This window comes from Salmo salar, chromosome 24 (genome assembly GCF_965601325.2).
Source record: "Salmo salar chromosome 24, fSalSal1, whole genome shotgun sequence".
Classification (NCBI taxonomy): domain Eukaryota; kingdom Metazoa; phylum Chordata; class Actinopteri; order Salmoniformes; family Salmonidae; genus Salmo; species Salmo salar.
Window position 1 is genome coordinate 4204548 of NC_138314.1, and position 23285 is coordinate 4227832.

At 42.0% G+C, this 23285-nt stretch overlaps 1 protein-coding gene across 5 annotated transcripts in view; it reads left to right on the forward strand.

Annotated features, from left to right (window-relative positions):
* The window catches only part of fbxw8 (F-box and WD repeat domain containing 8), a 73552-nt gene that overhangs the window by 6023 nt on the left and 44244 nt on the right, over window positions 1–23285 (forward strand). For 2 of the 5 annotated variants that reach the window (XR_014382494.1, XM_014171226.3), the window contains exons 1-8: window positions 2391–3008; window positions 3098–3202; window positions 3350–3514; window positions 3685–3773; window positions 6354–6511; window positions 6809–7005; window positions 7447–7692; window positions 13022–13149. Coding sequence is in view for 4 of the 5 variants with exons in the window: in XM_014171226.3 (XP_014026701.2) it covers window positions 2559–3008; window positions 3098–3202; window positions 3350–3514; window positions 3685–3773; window positions 6354–6511; window positions 6809–7005; window positions 7447–7692; window positions 13022–13149 (1538 nt within the window). In the remaining variant the exon portion in view is untranslated. Of the gene's footprint in view, window positions 1–2390; window positions 3009–3097; window positions 3203–3349; window positions 3515–3684; window positions 3774–6353; window positions 6512–6808; window positions 7006–7446; window positions 7693–13021; window positions 13150–23285 lie in introns of those variants that run through there. The other 3 variants (XM_014171230.3, XM_014171229.3, XM_014171228.3) reach the window with 2 other exon arrangements.

Consider the following 23285-nt stretch of genomic DNA (forward strand, 5'->3'; position numbering starts at 1 on the left):
TTGCATGGTTTCATAAACATTATCTGCCTTAACAATGCTGAGCCCCCAGCCAATTTCAAAAGTTCAAAAAATAGAACAGTTGATTTTACTTATTTTTTTAGTTATCAATATTTGATACAACTAACATCATTATTCACCTAATAAAAATTACTGCAGAAAAAAACCTTTACAAATTGATTTTCATATTTAGTAAGCATAGAATCCAGACTTTGCATGGTCTCTAAATTACAGAACCGTATGTAAAAAGTACAGTGCTATTTCTCCACAGAGCACCATTTCAAGATTGCTCAAAGGGGACGGGGCGCCTAAAAAGTAGAAACATGTATTTTTTTTTTATACAAATAAGCTTTTTCAGTTAGGTAATTGACATCGTATATTAGTGCATCGATAATTCAAGTTTAAGGTCGTCCACGTATGACAGTCGCGTGGGCAATTATAGTACGTTTTTCCTTTGGTAACGGCCAAGGGAGGATGACGTCACCGTTCTATTCTCGGAAAAACCGCCAGAAAGTGAGTGATGATACTAACACAATTTATGTCTGTTAAATCCTACTGAATTCCAAGCAGTGAGTCAAACAATAAAATAAACTGGGAAATGACGTAATTAAAAATAATTATAAAAAAACACACAGTACTACATCTTATATCCATAAAACAAGAACTGAAAATGTTACTTAATCTCTGTGACATAATTCACATGAATTCCGAAGCACAACATTTTCCTTAGCCAACAAAGTACAAAAAATGTACCCTGTTCCTAACTGTCTCGCCGATTTTGGGGCATGGTCATTACACTAGCGGTTCTGGGGGGGGTGGGCAGTGCCCCTGTGACAACAATTTTGGACCCCCTAAATGTGGAGTATGAAATAATTTTTACATAACTAATTTTTGCTATCGTTCTTTTTACACCCGTTAATAGACAGTGGCAACGCGGAACACTAATTTAACCCACACATATTCTAGAGGGGCGGCTTTAGGCGGAACACAACAGTATCGTACCATATGCAAAACGTTATGACAACAATAACGTCTAATGTAACTGGCCCCTCTAACAGTACAACTGGCCCCAGCTTGGCCCCCCCAGTTGAAATGGTCTAGAACCGCCACTGGGTCATTATGACCTCGGTGCACACTGAACCTCGGCTGGCTGTGGCTGGCTGGCATCCTTTTTCTCAGTGCAAATATTCTGACAGCTCTCTCTCCTCAGGATCCTGAAGGCACCATCTACAGTGGATAAATATGAATTGTTTTGAGCGTATAATAAAACATTTAGATCATATTTAGAAGAAGTTAATAGCCCAGCACAGTTGTTCTTATGAATAACTCCATGATACACACTCATTGAGATACATACCCAATTGTATAAATAAATTATCAGCAATGATAAATACTCAATTGTAAATAAACTAAATCTCACACCAACTATAATTAAATATCTATAACCACAATCATATGCTGAACATTGTAGGGAAGGTCGACAATAAAGCGTCTTTACTCGCAACCAAGTTTGTTTGCATTACTCATAGCCAAACCAACATATGATGTGTACCTGTGAAGCTTACCTGTTGCTGGTTTTGCCGTTGCAGTGACTTACATCTACAGGTGTCGCTTTCTAAGAAAGAGTATGAGGACGGTGATTTGTATTGCTGTGCATACAAAGCCTTTAAAGTGGGCTTCTCTTTTCAACCCAAGTTTCTCATTATATCTGTTATCTCGAGATCCAACCGTCCAGTTTTTATCCATCTCATCCCCGATCCACCTGAGGCGAGAGGCGAGTGACTGGGTCCCGGAGCATTGTGAGGTTCCTTGGGCACAGACCATCACGTCGCCGGGTAGAGGCAGAGGCTCGTCTATCGGGAGCCAGCACATCTTCTCTAAAAATCGCTCAATCTTCTTTATATGTCCCCTCCTCTGATCCGCTCTTATATAAAATTATCCTCTTTACTGTCCGGATCAGATCTGGAATGTGTCTCTCTCTCTCTCTCTCTCTCTCTCTCTCTCTCTCTCTCCCTCGCGTTATTCATGATTAAAGAGTCACATGGTGTGAGGGGTTTACATCATCTTTTCCCAAAAGAGAGAGGTAATCATTAACTCTTAAAAAACGTCGTCTCATCTTATCTGACGAGCCTTTTGTTTGATAGGATGGACGAATAGCGATGTCTAATTGGATAATCATAGGATTGAAAATAATAAGTACAATACAGGCTACTGCCCCTAGAAATTTTACACAATCGGAATTTTATGCTATTTGATAATTATGTATTTTCATGTCAATCTTATTAATTGTACCAGTTATCCTATTTTTAAATGAAATATTGTAATAATCCACCACAGTTCGCAACGCCTAAAATAAACAATGAGGAATTAAACATCGCGGAACTCTAAGACCGCAAAGTCTCTCTAGTCGGACAGTTTTTGTTCCAGGACTTCAGTGTTTGTTTTAGTTTTAGCCTAAGTTACCTAGCCAGCTACTAACAATTTAACCCTACCAATTTGTAATTTTGTCTAAAAATAACAAGTCAACTATATGTATGTTGTTGTAACTATGTTAGAAAAACATGGCAGAAGACGAGCTTCTGGCGTTCAGAGAGCATTGGAAGCAAGAACTGACGATTAAAAACGAGGCGCATTCGAACTGTAACGTTACTCTTCAACCAAGTCGGGAAGACTCTAAATTAAAACGGTATTTTGAAGATTTTGGTCAGGACAGAAGTGAACCAGAAAAAAGACAGGATTCAACATCACAGGGGAGCAGTAAGGGAGGACAGGATGCATTTTTGTCTGCAGCAAAAACGCCAAAGGAGGACCAACCCGAGTATGTGTCGATAGCCGAGGGCTTGCTAGATGGAAGGACCAGTCCCTTGTTGGAGAGGATTCAGGAAGAGAGGACTCGAAGGAAGAGACAATACTACAGTCTGACAAGCGCCTGTAACACCTCCTCCCAACAACAACCCCAGAGGAAAATTAACAAGAGTCACAAATTAGTGGATCAATTCATTCAAGACCTGGTAAGATGAGGGTGATAGTCTTTGTGAGGTAGCCTACCACTAGACATTGTGTGGATCTCGATTTCATTGGTATTTTCCTATTTTTGCAGAATGAGACAAATGACATTCCCTTCTTTGACATTGAGTTGCCCTACGAGTTAGCTCTGAAGATCTTCCAGTACCTCAGTCAGACAGAGCTGGGGCGATGTGCTCAGGTAAACTATGATTATCAATCACATACAAATCATAATGACTCTGTTGTCACTTGAAACATAGGTCTGAATATTGACTTTACATTGTTTTGTTCAATCTACTATGATGATCAATGAGTATTCATTATACCCTCTCCGATACTTTCACAGGTGAGCAAGGCGTGGGGGGTCCTGGCAGAGGATGAGGTGCTGTGGTTTAGGATGTGTCAGACAGAGGGTTATCACCACGGGGCCTCTGTCTCTGACTCCCCCTGCTGGAAGAGCATGTTACGAGACTGCAAGAACTCTGAAAACACTGTGCGCTCCAACTGGAAGGTAGGGGTTCAGTTAACTAAATGCTTTTCTGAGATGACACTTTGGCAACACTTCACCTGAAGTTGCCCTTACACCCATCAAACTGTAAAATATTAACTATAGTAACAACATTGTAATTACATAGGGATGTCTAGAAATAACATGTTTTGTGTCTCTCTTCCTACTCCTAGAATCGTGTTGGATCAATCAGCCAACTGCAGTACGAGCTGGGAAAAGTGTTGTGTGATGTCAGTTCCTGTGACAGCTATGTTGTTGCTGGGTAAGATATAACATAACCTGTTTTTAGTAGGGATGGGCACGGTTAATCAAATATCTGGATATCCGAATGGACGTTAGTATTCCAACACTTTTTTTTAATGCTTATTTTAACAATGAAAAGCTTTGTCTGAATTAAATTGCCCATGTTAATTTGTTACACACAAGAATATATCATGACATTTGAAATGCATAATTTGATAAAACAACAAACTTTAGAATGTAGTATTTATGTATGGCACATTGAGCTACTACGGCTTCAGACGTCACATGGCTTTGACAGAACATTGTTTACAGTTGCACACAGTAAATGTAGATTACAGTTCAGAGGACATACAATGGGATTGTTTTCTTTTCAAGCTAATTTTCTCTCATGCTCTATGGGTTGCATTTTACATGAAAGGGCATTTTACTATCATAGCACATTTATCCCTCCGGTCAGCCCTGACAACCGTATGGTATTTTTCCCACTTCAAATAACGATTAGCCTACAGGCACGCACCAACGCAGGGTCCACAAGACCTGACACAGATCAATGCAAAATACTCACCAGAAAACACAACATTATATGATGGAGAACATCAGACTTCTCTTTCACTGTTGCTATTAGCCTAGGCTACTGTTAGCCAAAAACTAGCGATATAGTACCCTGAAAACAATTGCGCACTGTCTGCTGTTGTGGCATGTTGCATCATTCTGATTGGTCAAGAGAGTAGAGCAAAATATGTATTTTTTATTTAGACTATCCGGATTCCGAAAAAAAACATTATATTATTTGAATAGTGAAATCATTTAAAATGCCCATCCTTAGTTTTTAATGTCAGGAGGGGCAAGCAGCTGTGGTGATCAGCACGGTTTCAGCCCAATAAACAGTGATCGATAGAAATTGAGCTGCTGCACTGACTTTGTACTAAAATAGACCCACCACTTGTCTTTGAACTGTTTTTTTCTCAAACTCTTTTAATTCAACCTGTTGTAAAAAAATGTTTGCTGCAAGTAAGCTACTTAAACTGACTGGGCCCATTACTGTAGGATGATAGCGTGACTTGAGTACTCAGCTGCTGAAATGAATCTGGTAAACGTTGTATCAGGAGGCTAGTGCCCAGGGGGTGGTCTGATTAAATTCTCCCCTGGCCCCGGTGAACTCTCAGCCTGTGTCCCAAATGGCATCCTATTCCCTACATAGATATTACACTGCTTTTGACCAGAGCCCCTACGGGCCCTAGTCAAAACTAGTGAACTATATAGGGAATAGGGTTCCATTTTGAGACACAGCCTCAGAGTACACAGACTCAGAGTACACAGACAATAGAGGCCTGCCTGCTGCTGCTGCAATTTTTTTTTTTTTACCTACATCTATTCACATCTAGAGATTTGGATGACTGATTTTTTAAAGATACTCATTGTAGATTTGAGCAATCCTTTGAAATTAGGATCCTTGTTTAACCAAGGTCGTGTTTTTGTGGACATTTTGTAATGACACATAAGGTAATATTTCTCTCACTTTTATGTAGTATCTTGTAGATGCACTGATGAAGCAGAACTGTAGGTTGTTATCTTCCTTGGAATTGATATGTCAGAAGTTTCCAGAGATTATTTGGATGAAGAAAAGTGCCAGCTGAGGCATACATTTCTCCTGTTGATTCTTGGCTGAAAGATAATGCAGTAATTATGTAGAGTGTGTGCCTGTTGTTACCTTCCTTACAAACCCCGAGATGTCAGATGGAGTGTTTTAGCCCCCTTTCCCCCTCTCTGTCTCTCTCTGTCTCTTGTTTCCTCATGTTGGGATACGGATGCTGATTGAAGTAGGTGGTACAGTAGCTAGCTGATGTGGTTTAAGTTAATGAGGGGATGGAAGCTAGCTATCATACCGTGTTGTTTGTGCCACAGTGTTGTTAGTAGCTAAATAGCTGAAAGGTTTTATCCAGCAGCCCTTTGGTGCCACTCTCTGTGGTTGTCAGCCTGCAGCTTTCTCCAGCTGCCCAGCTCAGCACGAATCCTGAACCACTTCCAGGCTCCAGCACCAGAGAGGGGCTCTGTCTGTCTGAGGCAGCCCAGGGCAGCTGGTGCTGGGGTATATGGCTGGGCCTGGGGTGGCGTGGCTCGTCCCAGGCCGTCTGTGAAGGACTCAGCTGCCACCATACCCACCCCCTGGAAAGGCTGTGTTATCTCTGCCATGCCTCCAATTGACTGATACTCTCAGATACTCACACATTTCAACCACATCACCACCCACCCATTTACTGTCATGTCGCCCATAAGCACACAGACATCCACTCATATTCACATAATAATGCACGGATGGTTACCATGGTTCACAGTTAGCATATCTAATGGGAAAAATGAGGATGCATCCTCATGCTTTTTAGGTTGTGTTTAGACATGCACCTCAGTTCTTATCTTTTTTCCACTAATTGGTCTTTTGACCAATTACATAAGATATTTTAACATCCAATGTTTTTCAGAAGACCAATTAGTGAAAAAAAATATCAGAATTGGTCTGCTTGTTTAAACTGAGCCTTAGACATGCTGGTCATTTCAAAATAAAATTTTGCATCCCTTACATTGTTTTTTGTCTCCTCAGGTACACATCAGGGGACGTGAGACTGTGGGACACCCTCCACTGGGACTCTGCAGCCTCCTTCCTAAAGCCAAGCCCCCTGACGGCAGACGTCACCCCCAGACCTCACGTCAGTCACATCCGGGTCAACAACACTGTGGCTGTGGCTGCCTATGACGATGGTGAGTGAAGGTCCTCAACTCTGCAGTCAACTTAGTGGCTATTCTACTGGTTTGCCTTCCAGTTTAGGGCATTGAAAAGGAGCGCCACCTGTTGGTTGGTGGTCTTCGAAAGAAGTGCCGGTTTTGATAGGTATAACCACCCTGGTGCCTCTGGTAGAAGGCATGATAATGACTGGCAGGAGGCAGATGTACAGTTCACACTTTATTACCAAGTTCCACTAAGGTGTATGGACACATGGATGGCCACACTGAGAAGTCTTTGGGTACATGTTAACTGTATATTCTTCTCCTGTGTAGGATGTGTGGATGTGTGGAGCACAGAGACGGGACAGGAGCCCGTCCACCACTTCCAGATCCCTGGGAGGGTCCACGCCCTGGCTCTGAGCCAGGAGAGCCCCACCTTGGCTACTGCTGCTGGGCTAGACGTCCGGCTGGACCAGCCTGATGAGAGGGGCTACTGGAGGACCCTCTGCCAGGCCACGCTACCCAAACCTGTGAGTCTACCTCACTCTCTTTCTCTCTGTCTGTCTGTCTGTCTGTCTGTCTGTCTGTCTGTCTGTCTGTCTGTCTGTCTGTCTGTCTGTCTGTCTGTCTGTCTGTCTGTCTGTCTGTCTGTCTGTCTGTCTGTCTGTCTGTCTGTCTGTCTGTCTGTCTGTCTGTCTGTCTCTGTTTTGTCTGGAAAAGCACCATCAGCTTCATAATTTTAATGAGGATTATGATACAATTCCCTGTAGCAATGATGGGGTGTCTACATTGATCCAGTGTGCTGTTGTGATTTCAATTTCAACCTTATGTCACAGTCAATCCATTATACCATAATAGTTTGTTCATTAACAGTGCAACTGGACTTTTCATATGGGAGCTACTTTAGACGTCTCACTCCCTGTGACAGTAGTCAGCAGGCTGAATACATTTGTTATAATTTGTTCTAACAGAGGCTCTGGTCCCAGGTGGAGTCTATAGTTGTGGTGCCAGGGGCCGGGGGGCGAGGAGGGGACAATGTCCCCCTGGTGGCCCTGTCTGCTGGGGAGACGGTGTACCTTCTGGCCCCTGAGGACTTGGAACCGCGGGTGCTCCACACCGTCTACGGCCACCCCATCACCTGTCTGGATGCCTCGGCCTCTCACGCTGCCCTGGGGGTCAAGAGCTGTGGCTGGGCCATGAACGATGGAGGCAACAAGGTGGGTGCATCAACAGTGTACTAAAGTAGTCTTTTTACATGGTCCTATTCATCAGGGCACAACTTTGTTCCAGGCCGTTTTCCACAATTTTTATTTTGATGCCTAATAAATACAACCCAGCTGTGGCTTTTGTTCTACTGTCCTTGGAGTTGGGAACAGGGTTAAATTGAGGTAGGTATGCCAAAGCTATGCGCAAAGCCAAAACTGAAGCCCACACCATTATGTTTCTAAGCACTCAACACATTTGGACGGCTACAAATTGGCCAACCTTGAATTAGGCTTTTATTGATGTTAGTATAGGGTTGAATTTAAGCCCTAAATGAATTGCAACCCTATTATGTCACCCCAAACCTGCGTCTCTCTGAGTCTGAGTAGCAATGCACCAATCTGAGTGTATTTAGTCTCTGGAACCCCAATGGGGTGGTGCACCCCAACTTGGGGAACCTGGGACAGAAATGGGGCCACCCGCTGGGGATTGTGGGCATAGAAATAGCTGAACTACTCCTACTGGGTATTGTTCCTAATTACTGTAGTATTTAGTTTACTCTCTTAACGCACAAACTCTCTCACACACACGCACACTAAACAAGTTTAGTCTCTTGTTCCCAAAGAAGTTGCTGTTTGCGTCTATTAATGTCTTGTATCTAAGGACCCTGCTCCTAACGGAGGCTCATACCTTTATTTATCCCTCTGCAGATTACATACCCAGGAGACAAAAGAGTTGCTCAGGGATCAGGTTTGGGTTTCAATACGAAATCATTGTCATGCTTTCCAGTGTATTTCAAGACAAATCTTTGCAAGGAGATATTTTTTTCTGTGTTTTGTGACAAAAATAAATATCTCACTGTTTCAAAAACCCACTTAGATAAAAACCTCAGTCTGTCTCTCTCCTCTTAAAAGTTGTATGTTTTGTTTAGGCACCGATACTGGTACTTAAGTAATTAGTCAAGTGACTAGGGACCGGTCCCAAATGGAGCCTCTGTCTGTTGGTTCGACAGGTCTTTGGCAGACTCTCCCCCTGACATCATTACAATGTTCTCATTGCTGATGTTGTTATATTAGCCCGACAGCACCACATAGTGGACCTTAGAGAAAGTTTGAGGGATAACTTTACTCCTTCCTCTCAAGGTTACAGCTAAACTGATCTCCCGTGGGCAGATTCTGCATGTAGACCAAAGAATCTACCGGGACTGAATGGAATGCGTGAGATAACGAAGGGCATTCGTTCCATTTTTTGGGGTATCGTCACTGGTTATTTGGACGTATCAGGATTGGGCGAAGGCGGTGCTTCTACTGCTTTGCCTCGAGTGCTTTGCATGTGTGCCCACACAGATCGGAAGGGGGGGGACTTTTGCCTGAGCTATCAATTTCTAACTTCTCGATTTCTAAGTATGAACACAGAAGTTGATCATGCATCGGACCAAATTTCACTCGATTTTACTGCTGGGTTAACAAGAGATTACAGCTAAACTAAATCATATTATGAACTGGAGTTCTGCTTCTACAATCAAGAGAGAAGTCATATAGGCTGCCAGCTCCATAGATCTTGGTACACTTTTTGTTGGTGTGTCTTTCCGTCCACAATTGTGTCGGCTACTTGAATAGTTTCACTATCCAATCAAATATTCTAAGGCAACATCTCTAAGTTTGTATATTTGATATGGTATTGGTCATGTATTAGATTGAGCATTGAGTTTCTTTTGTTTTCTTTCTCCACTATAGACCTAGCTAGCTCATCTTCACAAAATTATGCCAATTCATGATTGTCACATTTTCCCTTCACTAATTAAACTTAAAAATTACAACTTTTAATCCGCTTTAACAAGTCTATCGGTTTCATAGTGTTTCTGACAGCATTTTCCTACTGCGAAGAGGGAAGTAAGAATTGCCAACAGACTCTGGCGAGGCAGAATGTGTTATATGCTATTTAATGAGAAGACATATGCCTAATTAAAAGCTGTCAAAGAAATGGTGGTAGCATCCAGACATGTTATCTCTCTCTTTTCACACTGAAAAGTGAGTCATCACTATGATTGGTTGCTTTTCTACGAGCTAAATGTTTTGGATGTATTATGACATGAATTATCTTTGTTATCCAGGTCAAACGATGTGCCACTCTTCTCTTGTCTGTCTGTCCGTTTGCCTTTCCTGTCTCTTACGTGTCTGTCTGTGTCTTATGTCGATATCTGTGTCTTGTTCATGACTGTGTCTATTGGCCGGTCTATGTCTGTCTGGTGTCTGCGAGAGTCAGCCAGTCAGCTAGCAGTCAGTCTCCAGGTCCTCATTACTACTCCCTCTCCCCTGCCAGGGGACCTACACCCCCAACTCCCCAATCCTTCCCTTTCTAGTGGACCTGGGGGTCTGGACATCTGCTCAGCTGCTCTCTACTGGGCTCCTGTTACCCTGTACCCTCCGGCCACCCAGAATAGAGCTGGTAAAACCACAGGCGGCACGGCTTGTAGACCTAACACAGAACACAACCATTACATAGATTACACAGAACAGAACCATTTGGTACGGAGTGTACATAACCTTCCTAATATTGAGTTTCACCACCTTTTGCCCTCAGAACAGCCTCAGTTAATCTGGGCATGGACTCTACAAGGTGTCGAAAGTGTTCGACAGGGATGCTAGCACATGTCGACTCCAATGCTTCCCACAGTTGTGTGAAGTTGGCTGGATGTCCTTCGGGTGGTGGAGCATTCGTGATACATAGGGGAAACTGTTGTTTGTGAAAAACCCAGCAGCGTTGTAGTTCTTGACCCACTCAAACCGTTGCGCCTGGCACCTACTACCATATCCCGTTCAAAGGCACTTACTGTAAATCTTTGTCTTGCCCATTCAGCCTCTGAATGGCACGCATACACAATCCATGTCTCAATTGTCTCGAGGTTTCAACATCCTCCTTTAACCTGTTAAATATAAAGGAGAGATTACAAATTCAACAAATTCTCATCTATACTGATTGAAGTGGATTTAACAGGTGACATCAATAAGGGATCATAGCTTTCATCAGGATTTACCTGGTCAGTCTATATCATGGAAAAAGCAGGTGTTTTGTACACTCAGTGTATATTTGTTCAGGGGAAAGTGTGACCTGTTCCGTTTTGTCCTTTAGATAAATGCTCTTGATTCACTTCTGACCGGTTGCTTTGTAGGCATATCTTCAAACTCTTTGAGCGTAATTTATGTCCATGTCAGTCTATGTTCTGTAGATCAACTTGTTTAAAAGCATTAGCTTAAAGCCCCCATGCAGTCTTTGTAATTATGTTTTTAAATCACCAATGTTTGTCTAACAAATCACTGTGTGTGTTTATTTCATGAAACTAACTCCAGAATATATTTGTAGTAATTTATTTCCCTGAGCCTCCTTTGGCCCTTGAAATGCTCAGTCTGTGTGGGCGTTCGGAAAGAAATGTGAAGATATTTACATATACAGCCCTGATTGGCTGATAGCATGGTCCAGGGCCCACCCCCTTACCCAGATGAACAGTCATTGGTCTATTATAATCAGATCACCTTGTGACGTCATGATGTGGGCTAAAAGTTCCATCCCATCTGATAAGGCTGAAATTCCAGGATTTTTTTTTCTTCTAACAGCTCTTAATCAAAAAGGCATTTATTGTAATTTTCACAATTTCAGAGTGTTATTTCGACCTCATAGTGTGGAAATATGAGGAAAAAAACAGCAAAATCACATTTAACTGCACTGCCTTTTTAAACAATGCACCTGAAAGTCTAATGCAACATGAACTCATCAACTCATTGCATTATTTGACAATAGATAAGGGACATATGTGTTTGTTTACCAAACAAAGGGACTGGTGAAGGGAGTGAGTTAGGACAAATTATAGATTAGAGGTTCCTTTTTCCCCCCTAACTATCCCACTAGGAATCTATCAGGCACGTTAACCCGATGACTGCTGTAGCCAAGCCATGATTCCTTTCATCAACACATGCTGAAGTGCCCACTTAACTGGTTGGACATTAGCTTTTAAACTGCCCTGATGGCTCCTCCACATAATAGCTGGTTTGGGATGCTTTTTAATCAAACCTCCTCCCCAAAAAGGTGATGATTAATCGAAAGAAAGACATGCAGGCAGACAGCCCCCTTACCTCTCCTTCCCTTTCATCCTACCCCCCAGTCCAAGCTGTCATTTCAAAGTCTTGTGTGTGTGTCTGTACGTCCGTCTGTGTGTGATTTTGGCATGCAGCGCTCAGGGCCATCTCACAATTAAGGCTATGTGGCCAAAATAGGAAACACAAAACAGCTGGCACTTTCTCAAGCCTTACATCATGCTGCCTGCTCTCTTTCATCTCTATCTCTCTCCCTCTTTTGGTTCCTCTGCCTTTCTCTTACATACTCTCTTTCCTCTCCCCACTCTCTTTCCTCTCCCCACTCTCTCTCTTATCCACCTTTCTCTCTCTCTGACTGGAGGGAACACAATTAATTGTATCTGTTACAAAGCATCGTCTTCTGCCTGGTAACAGCACAGAGATGAATTCCTTTGTAAATGTGAGTCGAAGGAAAGGGTTGTGAGAAGTCTATTAGCTCAGACAGACAGACAAGTGTGAGTGATTCTCAGTGGGCTTTTAACTCGGCACACTTCTGAAAGGCATCTTGGGAGATTCAGATGCATAATTCAGTAGCTCTCAGACTTTGCCAATAGTGCTGTGTGTGTATTAGGGCGTGTTGGTGATAGAGCTGGGACGATAAACCGAAAATGAGCGACACCGACTGAACCAACCACCTATCGTGGACATTTTGCTGATATTGTTCCTTACGATAAGAAGCCTATACTGGAGAAATGTGAAGTTTGAAATGAAATAAGTCTCCTAATATGGGTGATTGTTAATGGGACAATTGATAGCCACAACATTCAAAGTAATAATAGTAGCCTAGTTTTAAGGTGATATAAAAAAAAGAATGTAGAACTGGTTCACATTAATGTTATAAACATATCTTGCTATTTATCGTTATTGTGATAATTCAGTCAATTTATCGTGATATGGATTTTGTCCATATCGTCCAGTCCAGTGTGTGCATGACTAGAAAGTTGTCTTTACTGCCTTAAGTCTGACGCTGTTGCTGGATTTAGAGTACATTGTGACTATTTACTCTGCTGTATCCACTACTGAATGACTCCCTCAACAGCATTTTATCTGCTCATATGCAGGTGCTGTCTAATTCTTGCTGCAGTGTTCAGGGATGAATAAATATGTCTGTAGCAACAGAAGCCATTGTCAAATAACCTCTATGTGTTGCCTCTGGTGCTAACTTTTGCAACAGTAGTGAATGAGTCTTAACTGTGTTGGTATGTGTGTTCAGATCCAGGTGTACAGCCTAGAGACAGGCCAGTCGGAGATGTCTGTGGGGAACTCAGCGGGAGACTTCTCCTGTGTCAACCTGAGAGACAGCCCTCCTCACATGCTCGTCTGTGGAAACAAAGATAGGAGGTATGGGACTGCCGTATGTGTCACCACACCAGCTGGGTACACACACACACACACATATAGGCACTATGGTGTTAAAATCTGTCTCACATACTTTTGTCTGACAAGTTTGAACACCACCGTAGTGCCTGTGGCTCCCTTGGGTATACCTTCCAGGTTCAAGTCAGATGCAATAACTGTTTATCACAACACAATATTCCTCAACACACAATTACAACTGATTAGAAATATTGGAACGTGGAGGTGCAAATCACAGCGTACTTCTAGGGAGGGGATCAGGTGTTTGCAAAGTTGTGAAAAGAAAAGCAATTTTTCACACCTCCACTGGCATACCTTGAAAAACAAAGCATCAAAATTGGTTATGAGAGAGAGAGAGAGAGAGAGGGGACCTAATTAATGATTGGAAGTGAAATACTGGACTCTTTGTGGAGAGGGAGGCAACGAGTGTCGGTCGGGGAGGATGGTGTGCTATCTGCAGCCAGCCCATCACCTGGGGGTATTTGTGAAGGAAACAGCGGGGTGGCAGACGATGGCAGTCTCCACATTGCTGTCCAGTGGCCTCGCCATTCAGCCGCTGTGCACACACACACACACGCCGCATCTGCAACCTGGCTGTCAGTATGGGGAAAGAAAGACACAAAAGAGAGGCATCCTCATCTGCACTTGTCCCTGACAGCGGGACAGGAGTTGGCAGGTGAAAGCATAGCACTTTTGGCAGAATCCTTACAAATCAAACTCCTTCACCAAATTCATCAGGCCTTAAGTAGACAGCCAAAAGCGAGGAAAGCATGTGCAGCACTATGTCTCGTTGGGCACAGCCGTTCTTGTAAGGTACGACCCCCATCTGTAAGAATAACAGACAAAGTAGGAGACTCTTACCTATGTCCCTCTCTGATTAAGTAGTCTTGTATGTAGTCAGTCGGAGGCCAACTTGGCTGTGACCATTTGGCCTTGTCTGATGTGCCAGGGACAAAGGGGCACGAGGGAGATGAAGGCAGGCAGCGGGTCTGCTCTTGCTGTCCATTAGGATGGCCAAAGGCCAGGGCCTAATGCGTCTCTTCCTCCTCTCCATCTCTCTTCTCTCCAAATTAGTAGCTCTCTCACGCTCGTTCTGAAGTTTCTAGGGAGCAAACGAGGGTCCTGATAAGGCCGGGGCTGTCTGGAATATTGCCTTGATCATAATTGCCTGGGCCACATCTGAACAAACAGGAAAGATTTTGGGGACTGGGGAGGGAGAGAGGAAGGGATGAGGGGTGGAATGGATGGCGAGCCATGGTCGTGCCCGGTGGTCCTGTACCCATAGGAAATAACAAACCACAACCCTAAAACAAAGAAAAATATACTGTCTGCTTTGTCTCCTCTATTAGCCTTTCCATTTCATTGAATCAAGTGTAATCTCATGCATTCTGTGGTAAAACGTTCAATAGTTGCCAGTCTAGTTTTAAACGTACCTTTATTGAGCTCAACTGATGTTAAAGGTCCAATGCAGCCATTTTTATCTCAATATCAACTCATTTCTGTGTAACAATGAAGCAACAATGAAGTACCTTACTATTTTCAAATAAAATGTTCAGAAAGAAACAAAAATTGCTTCTTAGCAACGGGCAATTGACCCTTCGCTAAGCCCTGCCCCCTTTGGTTACTGTTGCAACCTCAGACAACATTTTCCTGGGAAGCTCTGTTCCCAATTCAAACTACTGAAGAAAAAAAACCTCACAACGATCTCAAACTGTGTTTTTAATACACAATCAAGTGAACACAGACTACACCTTGCTAGTCAGGAGACTATCAGGTATGTTGTGGTGGAATGTCATTACAATTGCTTCACGGGAACCTGGTACAGTGGCTAGCCACTGGATGGCTGAATGCACTCAAAGCTACTTTTGGAGCTAACTAGTTCTCTCAAGTCGTATCCTGATGTCGACAGCAGATGATAGTTGGATTCATAATATAGCAAACTTAGCTAGCTAACATACATTTCGAGAAAACCAAGTTACATTAACTGGCTGGCTAGCTAGCGTTAACGTTTGGTGGTCAAAGAGACTGATAGCTAACTAACCAGCTGAGCTAGCAAACAATGTAACAAAAGTATAATTTCAGATGAGAAAAATACTCCAATAGGCTTTGCATTTCAGGAATCACATTAGCAAGTACCCCAGGTGCACTGTTTAAACAATTTAGCAATTTTTTTTATTAACTCAGTTTTGCCATAGCTCTCATTGGCTTTCATGCATTTGAAACGTGAGCTTGTCCGAGGTGTCGGACTCGACGACAGTTGCTATCCATTGGTTGGCCAAAATTCTGGGGCGGGGCTTAGAGAAGGGTCTATTTCTCAAGCAATCATTTTGTTAGGACTGTCTGGAAGTGGTCTGAGTGGAGAGGGAAAACCGAAAATGTGTTATTGTCAGAGAGGCTATTAACTAATTTACCGCCTGGTGATGTCACCATGGAAGGCCAAAACTCTGACTCTTTTTAAACAGCTCTTACACTAAAAGGATATAATCATTTTCACAGTATTATTCCAACCTCAAAGTGTGGAAATATATGTAAAACACTGGAAAATCATGTTTTTGACTGCACTGGGCCTTTAAGATGACAGACACTCAAATACTTCAATGTCATTCCTAATCTGGTTTACAGCTCCACTCTCACATTACTGTGTTGTCTAGCCTCTTAGATGTTACGTCCCCTATTTGGGGGACTTTGAGCAGTTTTGGACCGGTTGCAACTGACATTTATGTGTACAAAGTGCTCTGTGAACCAATGGAGGCTGCTGAGGGGAGGACGGCTCATAATAATGGCTGGAATGGAGTCAATGGAATGGTATCAAACATATGGTTTCCATATGGTTGTATTCAGCGCACGTGACAAATAAACTTTGATTTCATTTGACTGGGGTTGGAGTCATTAAAACTCGGTTTTCAACCACTCCACAAATTTATTGATGACAAACTATAGTTTTGGCAATTCGGTTAGGACATCTACTTTGTGCATGACACAAGTAATTTTTCCAACAATTGTTTACAGACAGATTATTTCACTTATAATTCACTGTATCACAATTCCAGTGGGTCAGAAGTTTACATACACGGAGTTGACTGTGCCTTTAAACAGCTTGGAAAATTCCAGAAAATGATGTCATGGCTTTAGAAGCTTCTGATTTATTTTACCTTTATTTATTTAACTAGGCAAGTCAGTTAAGAACAAATTCTTATTTTCAATGACGGCCTAGGAACAGTGGGTTAACTGCCTTGTTCAGGGGCAGAACGACAGATTTGTACCTTGTCAGCTCGGGGATTCGATCTTGCAACCTTTCGGTTACTAGTCCAACGCTCTAACCACTAGGCTACGCTGCCGCTGATAGGCTAATTGACATCATTTGAGTCAATTGGAGGTGTACCTGTGGATGTATTTCAAGGCCTACCTTCAAACTCAGTGTCTCTTTGCTTGACATCATGGGAAAATCAAAATAAATCAGCCAAGACCTCAGAAAAACGATTGTAGACCTCCACATGTCTGGTTCATCCTTAGGAGCAATTTCCAAATGCATGAAGGTACCACGTTCATCAGTACAAACAATAGTATGCAAGTATAAACACCATGGGACCACGCAGCCGTCATACCACTCGGGAAGGAGATGCGTTCTGTCTCCTAGAGATGAACGTACTTTGGTGCGAAAACTGCAAATCAATCCCAGAACAACAGCAAAGGACCTTGTGAAGATGCTGGAGGAAACAGGTAGAAAGGTATCTATATTTACAGTAAAACGAGTCCTATATCGACATAACCTGAAAGGCCACTCAGCAAGGAAGAAGCCACTGCTCCAAAACCACCATTAAAAAAAACAGACTACGGTTTGCAACTGCACATGGGGACAAAGATCGTACTTTTTAATTCATTTTATAAATCATTCTTTCATTTGAAGCTGTTTCTGCCAAGGCCACATACCATTCCTTATAATACGGATAGTCCTTCTCCCTCCAGTATCTCTGTATGACTCTTTTGGCTGTGGTTAGAGCTACTTTTAGCCAGTTTAAACATGAGCTTCTCAGTCCATCAATATCCTTAGTGATATTCAGTAATAGCAAAGCAGGATTTACAAGTATTGTGGTAGCCAGAATATCCTCAATCTTTTCCATTACCTTCCGCCAAAAGGTATGTAAGCTTGGACAGTCACATAACATATGGATCATGTCACCTCTACTTAACTGACATCTTCAGCATAGTCTGGATTCTATCAAACCTATTCTGTTCAACCTCAGAGGAGTCCAATAAATCCTATTGAACACTTTAAATTGAATCAGCTTGGACCGGGCATCTCTCATAGGAAGGAGCATCTGTTGTACTATTATATTCCATTCCTCCTCTCCAAATGTTACCTCCAGGTCTTTTTCCCATACATCCTTTAGACCCTTACAAGTTCCATTTAATGCACCTATAAGGTGGCTGTATATAAGCCCTGCGGTATGTGGTAATTTGCATAGGATTTCTATCTTAACGCTTATATCGTAATGTACTAGGAATTTGTTGTTTTGTCCTACCTAAGCTGGAGATCCCTCCAAAAGTCCTGTTTCTGTATTATACTTGGACCTCAGCTCTTCAAAAGAGGTGAAAGTGTTTTCTTGATACAGACAACTAATGTTCTTTATCCCCTTTCTATACCAACCTTTCCAAATAACCATGTGTCCCCTATTTTCAATTTAGGGTTGTTCCATAACGAAGCATAGCTTATCAAGAAAGGTGAAGATCTCTCTCTCTCTTATGAATCTGGCTCCATATAATTTTAGTATGGGACAGTATTGGATTCTGGAGTCCCACCTTTTGTTGACTCAAATAATCTGATGCTCCGAATGGGGCATTCAATTCTTCCTCCATGTCCACCCAGATTGGCCTAGTCGAGTTCTCAATAAAGAGAGAGCCTATTTGGGAAGCTACAAAGACTTCTTAATACAATTGCATGTTAGGGAGCTTTATTCCTCCCTTCTCAGTCTTTGCCTATAATCGCGCTAGTTTCATCCTGGCCTTTTTACCGGCCCAAACAAACTCAGTAATAATTTTGTCCATGGATTTAAAAGTATAGACAGGTATGGATAGTGGTAACATGCTGATGACGTAGTTCAGTGTAGGAGCTATGACCATCTTTATAACCTGTATCCTACCCCATAATGAGATTTATACTTTATCCCAGCTCTTAAACTGGAGTTGAATTTTGTTCAATAGTGGGTCAAGATTTTCAGAAATCTTGTTCTCTAGACCAGGAATTAACACGATCCCCAGGTACCTCAAGTTTTTAGGGACCCATTGAAACCTCCAGCTGAGGAGGTCATTTCTCAGACAATGTTTTGATAGAGGCATTACTTCAGATTTGGTCCAGTTTTACTTTATAGCCCGATATCTCTGAGAATGCATTTACAAGGTCCAGTAAAGGCAGTATGGAGAGTTGGGGGTCTGATATTAATAGTAATATGTCGTCTGCATAAAGCAGTAGTTTATTCTCCCTACCTCCCATATTAGTCCTTTTTGATTGACTGATGCAGCCTAATAGCTTTTGCTAATGGTTCTAATGCTATAATAAATAGGATGGGCGAGAGACAGTCACCTTGTTTCGTGCCTCGTCCTACAGAAAGTGCTTGTCTTATAGTTTCGGTCAATTCCTCCAAAGTAATAGAGCGGTCGTGCCAATTCCTGTCTTCCTCTGTTAATTTAGGAAGGTTCAGATTCTGAAAGAATGCCTCTGCTTTCTGCATATCTAAAGGACCGTCTGAGGTATAAAGTTCCTGAAAGAAGTCTTGAAATATTGTTTATTTCTTTATGATTGGTAATCAGCTTGCCTGTCTTATTTCTGATTCCACCTATTTGCCGAGCTGTTTCTCTAGATTTCAATTGACTGGCCAACAGTTTTCCTGCCTTTTCACTAGATTCGTACCATCTCTGTTTCAGCCTGTACAGGGAATATTCCGCTTTTTTACTGAATAAAATATTCAGCTCGTATTTGGTGTTTGTCAGATTTACCAGAGAAATGTTGCTAGGATTGGAGAAATATTCCCTCTCCAGCATTTTAAGCTCTGTTTCAAGTTTATCAATTTTCTGTTTATCTAATTTCTTAATCGTAGCTGATCTTTGTATCATTACTCCACGTATGTAAGCTTTAAAAGCTTCCCAGACATGTACCAGTTTCGCACTATTGTTGTTTGTTTCAAAGAATATCGTAAAGTGTGTTTTAAGGTAAAGTGTGCTTCCCCGTAGCTCAGTTGGTAGAGCATGGTGTTTGCAACGCCAGGGTTGTGGGTTCGATTCCCACGGGGGGCCAAGTACAAAAATAAGAAAAAAATAAAAATAAAAAAATTGTATGAAATGAAAATGAAATGTATGCATTCACTACTGTAAGTCGCTCTGGATAAGAGCGTCTGCTAAATGACTAAAATGTAAAAATGTAAATGTAAGGAATTCACAAAACGCCTTGTCCTGTAAGAGGCTGGTGTTCATCCGCCAATATTTAAAATGTTATCTTTCTTCTCCTATTCCAACAGTCAGATCAATGGGTGCATGATCTGTCATAGCTACCGTGCCCACATTGTAAGCACCCACTTTATCTATGAGAGTGTGTGAGATCAGAAATTAGTCGATGCATGAATAAACAGTGTGCCTATTTGAAAAGAATGTGTAATTGCGAGCGGTTGGATTGATCAATCTCCATATATCATAAAGACCAACATCTTTACACAGTATTTTAATTGCTTCTTGAGTTTGAGGTCCTGGTTAGACCAGTTTTGGATCTATCTAAAAAAGCATCAGGGACCTGATTTTTATAATCCCCCCCAGTACCAGAGGAAAACCACCTAAATCCAGCATTATTTTGTTAAGTTGAAGGAAGAAGTCTGGGTCCTCTTCATTTGGAGCATAAATATTTCCCAATATTATATTTTGTCCTGAAATCTTTACAAGTAAAATCAAGATTCATCCCTCTTTGTCCTTAAACTCTTTTTCCACTTGAACATGTATACCTTTGGAAAATAGAATAGAGACACCTCTTTTTTTTGTTGGTTGAATGTATTATGGTAAGCACTCCCCACCCATCTGTCACCCACCCTAGGAGCATCCTTTTCCAGTAGGTGGGTCTCTTGGAGCATAATCGCGTCTGAGTGTTTTCGTTTAAGATAATTCAATATGAACCTAGTCCGTTCCCATTCCAAGACGTAACTTGAATCACATTGGTCATTATCTGAAAGGTTGTAAATATATTATTACCACAACATGACGAGTGTTAGAATATTTTAAATCGATGCGTTTCTGGTAGCCACTGCTTAGCGAATCAATGAAAGTGAAGAACTGGTAGTATAGTACCTCCCACCTAGAACACTAAACTTTCCATAGAACAAATATGTCATAAACATCCCCCAACCCCACAAGGTTCAAAAAAAGGAACATACAAAATAAAAATCTCCCTCCCCCCTAAACCAGGCCTTCATTCGTGTGAAGTGTCCTGAGGTCTTCCGAGCGCTGATGCTCCAACTAGAATTAGCACGTTTTACCAACGCCAAATATAGGCATGACCATATACATTTTGAAATGACAAATATGACATGTCATAGAGATGACATAAATCAATAAAAACATCAAACATAAAGACAGGCTGATCGTTATTCTCGCAAAGAGAAGAGATTACCTTTCTCGTGGAGACTGATACATGAACTGTATAGATCCAAAAGACAGGAATGTAAACTGAGGTCAGCCACAAAAGAGAAACCGGTATAAGTCATAATAATGATAAAATAAAATAAGCTGACTAACACTTTGGCTTGTGCCCATCACTCATGGCACGAACACACCTGTTGTGGTCTATATTGACCCACTATTGCTGTTATTAGACCCACTATAGCCATAATACAGAATGATATGCTTGGACTATAGTCCTGCTTAATCTAGTACTATAATGATGTCAGCTGTAAACCAGAAAGATAAATAAATTATAGGCAGCATTCGTAGAATAAACACTCGATGAGACTGTTACTCACAACATGGGAAGTTATATCGCCTTAGAGAAAAATGTTAGTCCATCCGTGATGAACCATTGCCACCATGCGGAACTTCCATAGCCTCCCACGCTACTCAATTTGTTTGGCCTCATTGACGTCCATGACACAATTCTTTGCCTCTTGGGTCTGTGAAACGACGTAATGATCCTCTCAAAGTAACCCAGAACACGGCGGGATATTGCAACGAGTATTTCAGTCACCATTTCATGCACATATGCCTCAAAAAGTCAGGGAAAAACTCCACTTTTGTCTCCTTCCATTGAAAGTCCTACGCTCTTTGGCTCTGAGCCGGAACTTCTCCCTGTCAGTGTATCGTAAGAATTTCACCAGGATAGGCAGGGGGTTGCGTGGGGCTGGTCCTAGGCGCAGTGTCGTCGGTTTCCGATGTGTTCTCTCGATGGGCATGTTGTTAACTTAACATCCTCCGGTGTGTTATCAAATAGGTTGCGTAAAATGTCTTTCACACAATCAATCACAATCGACTTTTGAATCAAGGGTACCTATGGTAACAGCTAAACACGAATTTAAAAAAGGAGCGCAAGCCTTTATCGTTCGTTGACCTAATTTATGGATTTCTCATGACTGGGCAAGGGCCCACCCACCTCATGACTGGGCCTTGGAGGGTATAGGCCCACCCACTTGGCAGCCAGGCCCACCCAGTAGGGAACCCAGCCAATCAGAATGATTTCCCCCACTAAACAGGCTTTTTTACAGACAGAAATACTCCTCAACACCCCACGGTGTTGAGGTCCTGGGCTGGCAGGGTACACGTGGTCTGTGGTTGTGAGGCCGGTTGAACGTACTGCCAAATTCGCTAAAACGATGTTGGAGGTGGCTTATGGTGGAGACATGAACATAAAATTATCTGGCAACAGCTGGTGGACATTCCTGCATGCCAATTGCATGCTCCCTCAAAGCTTGAGGCATCTGTGACATTGTGTTGTGTGACACAACTGCACATTTTAATGGCCTTTTATTGTCCCCAGCACAAGGTGCACCTATGTAATGATCATTAATCAGCTTCTTGATATGCCACACCTGTCAGGTGGATGGATTATTTTGGCAAAGGAGAAATGCTCACTAACAGTGATGTAAACATTTTAGAGAAATAAGCTTTTTGTGCGTATGGAAAGTTTCTGGGATTTTTTATTTCAGCTCATGAAACATGGGACCAAGACTTTACATGTTGCGTTTATATTTTTGTTCATTGTAGTTTCATCTCAATGTCATATTGTCAGCCGGATTTAGCTCTCTCAACATTAAAAAAATACTAAATCATTTCATAGAATTGAAATGACCATTCTTATATGATTTTCATATTCTCATAATATCTGTACCATATACTAGAGTTTGTCCTCAAAAGTGAGTATTATTATTTTTTTATTACCAGAAGGGTGAGTTCCTGACCTTCCTAAAACTATGCAACGTTACCAGTTATTGGTTATGGCCATCTCATGGGGGAAAAAATGTGTTTGGGTATGTTTATTTCGGTGGAATATATATATATATATATATATCTCCCTATCATTCAACTGGCTAGTAGAAAACAAGGATCATGCTGATTAATGTGAAATAGCTTGTCCACTGGCAGCTCAGTGAAGACCAGGGCTCGCTCCAAACATTAGATTTATGACTGTCGGAGACTGCCAGACAGTAACTTTTAAACCCCTTTGCTGAAGCGTGAGCGCCCATGAAATAACACTACTCAGCAGCCATGTCAGTGTCTCAAATGTCACCCTATCCCCTATATAGTGCACTACTTTTGACCAGGACCCATAGGGCTCTGGTCAGATGTAGTGCACTATATAGGGTGCCATTTGGGATGCAACCCCTGTCTTACCATACGTCTTAGTTACAATGCTAATGCCCATTTAGCTATGCAACCCTGATTCGTTTAATTTATTGAAGCGGAAATTAAATCTGCTCACCCCCAAATAAATTAAATTTGGGTAATGAACTTTTGGAAAGCTTTTTGCATGAAGTCATCCTCTGGCTGCTGTGCGGTGGGACCCAATAAACTAAAGCATTGATGGCAACAGATGGAGCTGGAGGTCCGTGGGGCATGTTTGGCTCGTCAAACCAGACCCAAGAATCCTCCTCTTA